The sequence below is a fragment of the Oncorhynchus mykiss genome, chromosome 10 (assembly GCF_013265735.2).
Source record: "Oncorhynchus mykiss isolate Arlee chromosome 10, USDA_OmykA_1.1, whole genome shotgun sequence".
Taxonomy (NCBI): domain Eukaryota; kingdom Metazoa; phylum Chordata; class Actinopteri; order Salmoniformes; family Salmonidae; genus Oncorhynchus; species Oncorhynchus mykiss.
The window spans coordinates 15,635,739-15,646,903 of NC_048574.1; the positions used below are offsets into that span (position 1 = coordinate 15,635,739).

The 11,165-nt window shown below is 43.6% G+C and overlaps 1 protein-coding gene across 14 annotated transcripts in view; it reads left to right on the forward strand.

The window, feature by feature from the left end:
* sytl2a (synaptotagmin-like 2a) overlaps positions 1 to 11,165 on the forward strand; it is a 46,541-nt gene that overhangs the window by 20,030 nt on the left and 15,346 nt on the right. For 6 of the 14 annotated variants that reach the window (XM_036989756.1, XM_036989761.1, XM_036989763.1 and 3 more), the window contains 2 exons: positions 7,849 to 7,894; positions 8,233 to 8,341. In XM_036989756.1, coding sequence (XP_036845651.1) covers positions 7,849 to 7,894; positions 8,233 to 8,341 — 155 coding nt within the window. Of the gene's footprint in view, positions 1 to 7,848; positions 7,895 to 8,232; positions 8,342 to 8,378; positions 8,861 to 10,092; positions 10,855 to 11,165 lie in introns of those variants that run through there. The other 8 variants (XM_036989754.1, XM_036989753.1, XM_036989759.1 and 5 more) reach the window with 2 other exon arrangements.

The window sequence follows — 11,165 nt, forward strand, 5'->3', positions numbered from 1 at the left end:
CCATTGTGCAGTGGTGGAAAAATTGTCATACTTGAGTAAAAGATACCTTAATAGAAAATGACTCAAGTAAAAGTGAAAGTCACCCAATAAAAAACCTACTTGAGTAAAAGACTAAAAGTATTTGGTTTTAAATATACTTAAGTGTCAAAAGTAAATGGAAAATCATTTCAAATTCCTTATATTAAGCAAGCTAGACGGCAACATGTTCTTGTTTTTAAAATTTACGGATAGCCAAAGGCACGCTACAACACTCAGACATAATTTACAAATGAAGCATGTGTTTAGTGAGTCCGCCAGATCAGAGGCAGTAGGGATGACCAGGGATGTTCTCTTGATAAGTGTGTGAATTAGAATATTTTCCTGTCCTGCTAAGCATTCAAAATGTAACAAGTACTTTTGGGTGTCAGGGAAAATGTATGAAGTAAAAAGTACATACTTTACTTTAGGAATGTAGTAAAGTAAAAGTTGTCAAAAATATAAATAGTAAAGTAAAGTACAGATACCCTCAAAAAATACTTAAGTAGTCATTTCAAGTATTTTTACTTAAGTACTTTACTCCCCTGCCCTTGTGTTCATGTTTTTAGGAACTATGGTTGTTTTTAGGGCTGCGTGTAACGCCCATTTTATAGTTTACTCTGTTTGTCATCTCTCTCCCTTTCTCCTGCTGCGGCTGTTTCCTACACACAAAGCCTCGCCCTCTGTCACGCAAGCGGCGCAGTTCCTTCTCATCAATGTTAGATTCAAAGTTAGATACATACATTTGCATGCTGTTCTGTTAGATCAAATGCAGTCAACAAATTGTTTGAGACAAGAATGATGCTGCTTTCCACTTTCTTTACAATCGCTAGGACCCATTTCTCAATACTTACGTCACTTTTTCAAAACTCTTCACACAGTTCTCCTAACCAACTTTCAGCTTGGCACAGTAGTTAATTTCACATCCCAAATGTAGTAAAACTACCAAAACACTTCATACATGTCTCAAATCAACTAATTCTTCCATAACACCAGCAAAGGTTGTCACCCAACAAGCACACTTTGTCACTCATTTAACAATGACCTAAAAAATACTAACAATAGGTAGCATTACACAATGTTTTCTTTTGTAACATTTCTTACAAAACAAGAATGACACCTCTCTACTGTTTAGAATTCACTTCAGTATATGTTACAGGAATGAATCAGACATGATGCAATATGCTTCAATATGTTTTATGTCATTTTTTGGCCTTGAGTGATTCCAAAATACAATTATTTCTATATTCACCATCTACAGATACAGTAGCAATGCTAGTCAACCCTGTCTTCTGCATTTGGCCACAGGTTCTCATCCACATCACATCTTATGTCATCTTGGGAAATACACATAGGAAATAATATTTTGGCATGCCTGGTCCATCCCTGGCAATCTTCTGCAGATATGTCCAGGCATCCAGCATTAATTTCGTCCAGGAGGGACATTTGATCATGTGGATGGTGGTCATAAACCTTCCACCTCCACGAGGAAAATAATTCCTCAATGGGGTTGAGGAATTGTCACGCCCTGACTTTAGAGAGCCATTTTATGTCTCTATTTGGTTTGGTCAGGGTGTGATTTGGGTGGGCGTTCTATGTTCTGTTTTTATATTTTTGTATTTCTATGTTTTGGCCGGGTATGGTTCTCAATCAGGGACAGCTGTCTATCGTTGTCTCTGATTGGGAATCATATTTAGGCAGCCTTTTCCCTTTTCTCATTGTGGGAAGTTGTCTTTGTTAGGGGCACTATAGCCCTTGTAAGCTTCACAGTCGTTTTTGTTATTTCTTGTTTTGTTGGTGACATTTTACTAAATAAATGAAAATGTACGCTCACCACACTGCACCTTGGTCTTCCTTTAACGACGGTCGTGACAGAACTTCCCACCACCAAAGGACCAAGCAGCATGGCCAGGAGGAGCATGGATCCTGGGCCCGGGAGAAGAGAGAGTGGAGGACATCTTGGACAGGTTATGGCAGGGGACAAGACCCTGCCATGGAAACAGGCGGAAGTAGCAAGGGAGGAATGACAACTATACCAGGAGTCACGGCAACGAAGCAGGCATGAGAGGCAGCCCCAAAAAATGTTTTGTGGGGGAACACGAGGAGATTGGCTGAGTCAGGTTGGAGACCTGAGCCAACTCCTCGTGCTTACCGTGAGGTACTGGTTAGGAACCGTGTTGTGCGGAGGAGCGCACGGTGTCTCCAGTGCTCTACATCACAGCTCCTCGCATCTGCCGGGTTAGGGTGAGCATCCAGCTAGGACGGATGATGCCGGATCAGCGCGCCTGGTCTCCAGTGCGTCTCTTCGGCCCCGGGTATCCTGCGTCGGCTCTGCGCACTGTGTCTCCGGTGCGTCTGCACAGACCAGTGCGTCCTGTGCCAGCGCCCCGCATTTGCAGGGCGAAGATAACCATCTAGCCAGGACGGGTTGTGCAGGCTCTACGCTCGAGACCTCCAGTGCGCCTCCACGGCCCAGTGTATCCAGTGCCTGCGCCAAGAACCAAGCCTCCTGTATGTCTCCCCAGCCTGGTGAGTCCTGTGGCTGCTCACAGAACCTGGCCTCCTGTATGTCTCCCCAGCCTGGTGAGCACTGTGGCAGCTCCACGACGTCTCCTCACTCCAGGGATGATCCATGGCAAGAAGCATCCAGTGATGATCCATGGCAAGAAGCCATCAGTGATGATCCATGGCAAGAAGCCTCCAGTGATGATCCATGGCACGAAGCCTCCAGTGATGATCCATGGCAAGAAGCCATCAGTGATGATCCATGGCAAGAAGCCTCCAGTGATGATCCATGGCACGAAGCATCCAGTGATGAGCCATGGCAAGAAGCCTCCAGTGATGATCCATGGCAAGAAGCCTTCAATGATGATCCATGGCATGAAGCCTCCAGTGATGATCCATGACAAGAAGCCATCAGTGATGATCCATGGCATGAAGCCTCCAGTGAGGATCCATGGCAAGAAGCCTCCAGTGAGGAGTCATGGCACGAAGCCTCCAACGAGGCGACGGTCTCCAGTCCGGATCCTCCAGCGACGGTTTCCAGTCCGGAGCCTCCAGCGACGGTCCCCAGTCCGGGGCCGGCAACGAGGGTTCCCAGTCCGGGGCCCGCAATGAGGGTCCCCAGTCCGGGGCCCGCAACGAGGGTCTCCAGCAACAAGGGTCTCGAGGGTCTGTCACGCCCTGACCTTAGAGAGCCTTTTTATGTCTCTAGTTTTTTTGGTCAGGGTGTGATTCTATGTATTCTTTTGTATTTCTATGTTTTGGCCGGGTATCAAATCAAATCAAATGTATTTATATATCCCTTCTTACATCAGCTGATATCTCAAAGTGCTGTACAGAAACCCAGCCTAAAACACCAAACAGTAAGCAATGCAGGTGTAGAAGCACGGTGGCTAGGAAAAACTCCCTGGAAAGGCCAAAACCTAGGAAGAAACCTCGAGAGGAACCAGGCTATGAGGGGTGGCCAGTCCTCTTCTGGCTGTGCCGGGTGGAGTTTATAACAGAACATGGCCAAGATGTTCAAATGTTCATAAATGACCAGCATGGTCAAATAATAATAATCACAGTAGTTGTCGAGGGTGCAGCAAGTCAGCACCTCAGGAGTAAATGTCAGTTGGCTTTTCATAGCCAATCATTAGGAGTATCTCTACCGCTCCTGCTGTCTCTAGAGAGTTGAAAACAGCAGGTCTGGGACAGGTAGCACGTCCGGTGAACAGGTCAGGGTTCCATAGCCGCAGGCAGAACAGTTGAAACTGGAGCAGCAGCACGGCCAGATGGACTGGGGACAGCAAGGATTCATCATGCCAGGTAGTCCTGAGGCATGGTCCTAGGGCTCAGGTCCTCCGAGAGAGAGAAAGAAAGAGAGAAAGAGAGAATTAGAGAGAGCATACTTAAATTCACACAGGACACCGGATAAGACAGGAGAAATACTCCAGATATAACAAACTGACCCTAGCCCCCCGACACATAAACTACTGCAGCATAAATACTAGAGGCTGAGACAGGAGGGGTCAGAAGACACTGTGGCCCCATCCGATGATACCTCTGGACAGGGCAAACAGGAAGGATATAACCCCACCCACTTTACCAAATACAGCCCCACACCACTAGAGGGATATCTTCAACCCCCAACTTACCATCCTGAGACAAGGCCGGGTATAGCCCACTAAGATCTCCGCCACGGCACAACCCAAGGAGGGGCGCCAACCCAGACAGGAAGATCACGTCAGTGACTCAACCCACTCAAGTGACGCACCCCTCCTAGGGACGGCATGAAAGAGCATCAGTAAGCCAGTGACTCAGCCCCTGTAATAGGGTTAGAGGCAGAGAATCCCAGTGGAGAGAGGGAAACCGGCCAGGCAGAGATTGCAAGGGCGGTTCGTTGCTCCAGAGCCTTTCCGTTCACCTTCACACTCCTGGGCCAGACTACACTCAATCATATGACTCACTGAAGAGATGAGTCTTCAATAAAGACTTAAAGGTTGAGACCGAGTCTGCGTCTCTCACATGGGTAGGCAGACCGTTCCATAAAAATGGAGCTCTATAGGAGAAAGCCCTGCCTCCAGCTGTTTGCTTAGACATTCTAGGGACAATTAGGAGGCCTGCGTCTTGTGACCGTAGCGTACGTGTAGGTATGTACGGCAGGACCAAATCGGAAAGATAGGTAGGAGCAAGCCCAAGTAATGCTTTGTAGGTTAGCAGTAAAACCTAGGAATCAGCCCTTGCCGTAACAGGAAGCCAGTGTAGAGAGGCTAGCACTGGAGTAATATGATTTAAAAAACGTGGTTCTATTCAGGATTCAAGCAGCTGTCTTTAGCACTAACTGAAGTTTATTTAGTGCTTTATCCGGGTAGCCGGAAAGTAGAGCATTGCAGTAGGCTAACCTAGAAGTAACAAAAGCATGGATTAATTTTTCTGCATTATTTTTGGACAGAAAGTTTCTGATTTTTGTAATGTTACATAGATGGAAAAAAGCTGTCCTTGAAACAGTCTTGATATGTTCGTCAAAAGAGAGATCAGGGTCCAGAGTAACGCCGAGGTCCTTCACAGTTTTATTTGAGACGACTGTACAACCATCAAGATTAATTGTCAGATTCAACAGAAGATCTCTTTGCTTCTTGGGACCTAGAACAAACATCACTGTTTTGTCCGAGTCTAAAAGCAGCCATCCACTTCCTTATGTATGAAACACAGGCTTCTAGTGAGGGTAATTTTGGGGTTTCACCATGTTTCATTGAAATGTACAGCTGTGTGTCATCCGCATAGCAGTGAAAGTTAACAATGTTAATTATGTTAATTATGTTTTCGAATAACATGCCCAAGAGGTAAAATATATAGTGAAAACAATAGTGGTCCTAAAACGGAACCTTGAGGAACACCCAAATTTACAGTTGATTTGTCAGAGTTGTCAGAGGTATGGTTCTCAATCAGGGACAGCTGTCTATCAGCTGTCTATCGTTCTCTCTGATTGGGAATCATACTTAGGCAGCCTTTTTCCCCTTTGTCATTGTGGGAAGTTGTCTTTGTTAGGGGCACTATAACCCTTGTAAGCTTCATGTGCAGTTCAGTCAGATGCCCTTACAGAATGCACATCTTACCTGTTATTTTGCAGATTTGGCTGCACTCTCAACACCAGCCTCTCTCATTGATAGACCATGATTTATTACATGATCAATTATAGTAGCCCTACTCTCATCTGAGGCTACAGCTCATGATCTTCCTCTCAGTCTTCTTCCACCACGCATACATATTCCTCTCCCTCTCCCAGCCACTCAAAGTTTTGTTGCTTTGCATTATTTACCATCTTGTGCTAAGAAGTGCAATGCCATAGAGAGGTTCTTAATTATTGCATTTTAAACAGGTAACAAACAGACAAATATAAGAAATTAGCAGTTTGTGAGATATCGCTCTTCCTGTCTTCGGAAAGTATTCAGACCCCTTGACTTTTTCCTAATTTTGTTACGTTACAGCCCTATTCTAAAATGGATTAAAATAATAATAATCGTCAGCAATCTACACACAACACCCCATAATGACAAAGCAAAAACAGGGTTTTCAACATTTTTGCAAATTTATCACAAATGAAAAACAGAAATACCTTATTTACATAAGTACCCTTTGCTATGAGATTCGAAAATTGAGCTCAGTTGCATCCTGTTTCCATTGATCATCCTTGAGATGTTTTTACAACTTGATTGGAGTCCACCTGTGGTAAATTCAATTGATTGGACATGATTTGGGAAAGCACACACCTGTCCCACAGTTGACAGTGCCTGTCAGAGCAAAAACCAAACCATGAGATCAAAGGAATTGTCCATAGACAGGATTGTGTCGAGGCACAGATCTGGGGAAGGGTACCAAAACATTTCTTCAGCAATGAAGGTCCCCAAGAACACAGTGGCCTGGTCATTTTTAAATGGAATAAGTTTGGAACTACCAAACAATCGGGGGAGAAGGGCCTTGGTCAGGGAGGTGACCAAGAACCTAATGGTCACTCTGACAAAGCTCCCGAATTCCTTTGTGGAGATGGGAGGAGCTTCCAGAAAGACAACCAAGCATCATGTCTGGAAGAAATCTGGCACCATCTCTACGGTGAAACATGGTGGTGGCAGCATCATGCTGTGGGGGTGTTTTTCAGCGACAGGGACTGGGAGACTAGTCGGGATCGAGGGAAAGATGAATGGAGCAAAGTACAGAGAGAACATTGATGAAAACCTGCTCCGGGTCGCTCAGGACTGGGATGAAGGTTAACCTTCCAACAGGACAACGACCCTAAGCACACAGCCAAGACAACGCAGGAGTCTCTGAATGTCCTTGAGTGGCCCAGCCAGAGCCCGGACTTGAAATCAACCGAACATTTCTAGAGAGACCTGAAAATAGCTGTTTAGCAATGCTCCCCATCCAACCTGACAGCTTGGGAGGATCTGCAGAGAAGAATGGGAGAAACTCCCGAAATACAGGTGTGCCAAGCTTGTAGCGTCATACCCAAAAAGACTCTAGGCTGTAATTGCTGCCAAATGTGCTTCAACAAAGTACTGAGTAAAGGGTCTGAATACTTATGTAAATGTGATATTTCAGTTATTTATTTTTAATAAATTTGCTCAAATTTAGATTGATGAGGGGAAAAAACGATTTAATACATTTTTGAATAAGGCTGTAACCTAATAAAATGTGGGGAAAGTAAATGGTCACTGTATGTCTTGTCTTCACCATCAAAGAAGTAAGCTAACTTGAATCTCAGCCCCTGTTTAGTAAGGCTGTCACATACATTAAATGGGATCAAGCATTAGCCCAGATCATATGGGCATGATTGCTAAAGGAGGAGTCATTCAGGCATTACAGTAAGTCGACATTTAGTAATCTGCTTCTAAGGTTAGAACTCACATGCCCTTGTTTTCCTTGGTTTCCACAGTCATGGTACTTCTCATTCATACATTGTTGAGGAATGTATGTTGTGTGAATGAGTGGTACCATTACACTCTAAAAACCAAGGAAAACAACTGGACTGCAGTCAGCCAACTACAGTGAAAATATCTGAGATGTGAAAATTTGAGTTTTTTGTCAATGTTGATACATGCAATACTTGGGGCTTTCATGAATGCATGCAAAGCTTGCAGAGCAAATGAAAATGCACCTGCACTTAACTGATGTGGTGGCAGTTATGTGGTCGACTGTAGGCATAATCGACCAATTGTCCACATAATTGCTAGAGTGATAACTTAAAAACATTAAACATTATTCCCATTATCCCATGCCTTAATCAAGTGTATGTTATTCTTTAAAAGATTAAGATAATAATGATGTCTACATTTTAAATTGTATTCACTATAGGGACGACAGCTACAATCTGCCAGAAGTGTTGCAGTCCCCCACAAAGGTTGGTTGAAGTAACTGTTACACTTTATTTCAAGTTCATGTTCATTGATTCTATTGATTTACTATTTAGTAACAAAGTATATGGTAACGCGCACACACACGCGCACACACGCGCACACACACACACACACACACACACACACACACACACACACACACACACACACACACACACACACACACACACACACGCACACACACACACATGCACACACAAACACACACACGTGCACACACACACACACACACACACGCGCACACACACACACACACAAAAGTGGACAACATGGGTGTTTCATTGCTGATGCAAACCTGTGTTTTCCTCTTACTGTACTGAAGCAAAGACAGAACCCATTCAACAGCACACCACTTACACCTGAAACTTTGGAGGAAACAGACAGCCAGTTGCCCAATGAAGCAATGGAGCAAACCAAGACACCTGACGGGGGTGAGCTCCTTACCTGTACATTATCTGTGGGTGTCATTTTAGTATCCAAGAATAAACTGAAAAAGGACATCAAGTGAATATATGGATTTGGTAATAACACTTCATTTGAATGGTCTGTCATAATGTCTATGTAAGGTGGTCATAAACATGACTTAATGCTACGCTGCATGTTGCACCAAAAATGTTCTGAAACCTTACAGCTGAGAAGTTAGTTACTTTAATGAATCTTACTGTAAGTTGTGTTTTTAGCAGTCTTATGTTAATGATATCACGGAACATTCAGAAATGTTCAAATACATACCAATCACTGACATATTGTTTTATGGTTCCTATGCCAAGTCACCACCATTTTAGTGAAACATTTTGAGGTTGTGGTTTCGATTTGGCGTCATGTAATTTGCACGTTTACTACAGTAATTCAGGATTCATGATTCAACTGTAACACACCATGTGTTGTGTTTTTAATGGAGTGGACAGCTAGATGGACAAACAGTCAAAGCATTTTCCTTGCAAACAACCGTAAGTCTGGTGAACTGATCCCATTGAAAGCCATGCGTGTAAACCCTCTCCTGGGCTTTCGGTATTTCTCCGTTGCTTTTTAAACAGATTGCTAGCATGTTCTCCTTGCATGATTGTTGTAAGCATGTATTTTTGTCATGAACATAATATGTATGTTGTATTTCTTCCACCTTTCTTTCATAACATTCTCATAAGAAGGGAAGAGGAAAACACAGTTCCCATTAGCCATTTTGTAGATTTCAATTACCGAAACAGAATGCAAGAATGATTACCATTGTTCATTCTCATTGTTTGGCTAAAAGATTAACCTGCATTTCCCTTGTATAATAACTAATGGTCTAGTATTTAGGTAAACTTCAGTTTTGTAACTATAGTGCTTGAGCCAGTTGCCCTTAATTTCAAGACGTGCAACAATAGTGTGGCAATTTCTCTGAAACAATTGCATTTCATGAAATGAGCCAATTAGTATCTAGCAACCAGTCAGGTTTTTCCCAGAAGGAAGGCGAGCCAAAGGGGGAGGTATGCAAATACAGACTAGCAGAGGGATTACGCATAAAGGCATGTACCCTGACTCCAAAGCCCTAAGCTGCAATGCATGACTTGTCTGTGCTGGAGATCCTTAATATTTCCCCCATGTTTTTCAAGGAATCTAGGCACTAACTACCCACTGGGCAAAAACTGGTTGAATCAACGTTGTTTCCACATCATTCCAAACCAAAAAATGTCATGTGTTGACGTTGAATCAACATGGAAAACTGATTGGATTTGAAAGAAGTTATCAATTTAATGGAATTTCATATTTTTTTCACCCAACTTTTAACCTAAATCCAATGACATGGTGACATTTTTGATTGAATTCACATTAGTTGACAACTTAACCAAAATGTAAATCAAAACTAGACATTGAACTGACGACTGTGCCCAGTGGGTATTTTTTAACATTCTCTCATGTAGAATCATCTCCCAAGGTATTATGAAAATCATGATAATAACAATAACCATGAAGGAATTAAACCAAGGAAGTAAACCAAGAAAGTAATCCGATGCAAATGTACTAAAAGTCCCTAGCCCCACCACCCAATTAATGTATTGCATTTACATTGGGATCCATTGTATGTTTGTGGTGTTAACCATAAGACGTCATTGTCATCGCTTCTTGAAACATGCTTGCTTTATCCACCTGTTTTGTGCCCTAATTTTCTATCCACCACCCCCCATTGTCTTTCCCCCAGAGTTTCTACCACCATCTGAGTTCTGCGTTGCTCATCTAACTAACTTAAAATCGATCTGTTCCGAAAACATCCAGAGTGCACCTCTGCGCATGCCTGTCCCCAAAACAAGAACAATCATTAACAGATCCCAGGACTCTCTCTTGGAGAGCCCAGCAGCCAGACAGGCCAGCAGCCAGACAGGCCAGCAGCCAGACAGCCCAGCAGCCAGACAGGCCAGCTTTCCCGCCCCTAGGAGCATCCTCAAACAAAGTAGCTCCACTGACTTTCTTCAGTTCCGAAACGTCTGCAGCTGCCAGCCAGAACCACAATGTCCACAAACGCTGCACTCCAGTAACGGGGTCTTAGAGCCATCTTTAGACACCTGGCCTGCTAAAGAGAGAGAGACCCTGGTCTGGATAGACAGGAAACAGGTGAGATTCGGCCTAGCAGTGAGCAGGAGCAGCGTGGAGTGGCCCACTGAGATGCAGGATGGAAAGGAGCTGGGCGAACACAGTCTCCTGGATTTGGACTGTACAAGCCCCCCAGAGGGAGAGGAGGAGACGGGGCAGTCAGACAAAAGTGGCATCAACAGTGGTATTGACCAGGGTGATCACGGACCACTAAAGGAAGACATTGAGGTTTTGACAGCTGTAGGTTCACCTTGCTGGCTCCAACAGCCCATTCATGATATGCAGAGACAGGTGGACATAGGTGAGGGTCTGAGTTGCAGAGAGAAGCCAGATATAAGATGCCTAGACACAGGCCCAGCCCAGGTCCCTGCTGGTAAGGCTAGTGCATCTCCATTTAATTCATTTGATGATTTTATTAATTAATTCAATCTATCAGTCAACAATCAACCCATTAATCTATTCAAATATTTGTAGTGAGGAGTGCAGAGAATGATTTTAGGTTTGTATTCAATTAATTTAGGAAATAAAACTTTATAAACTACTCACCATGTTTGTGTTGTAAGATCTGTTTTTAATCACTAACCTGCTTGCTTTCATACATGAATGTACACATTCATTTATTGTATGATGATAATATTTGCTGATGGTGATTGGTGAATTTGGACTGCAAGGAATGTGCTCTTT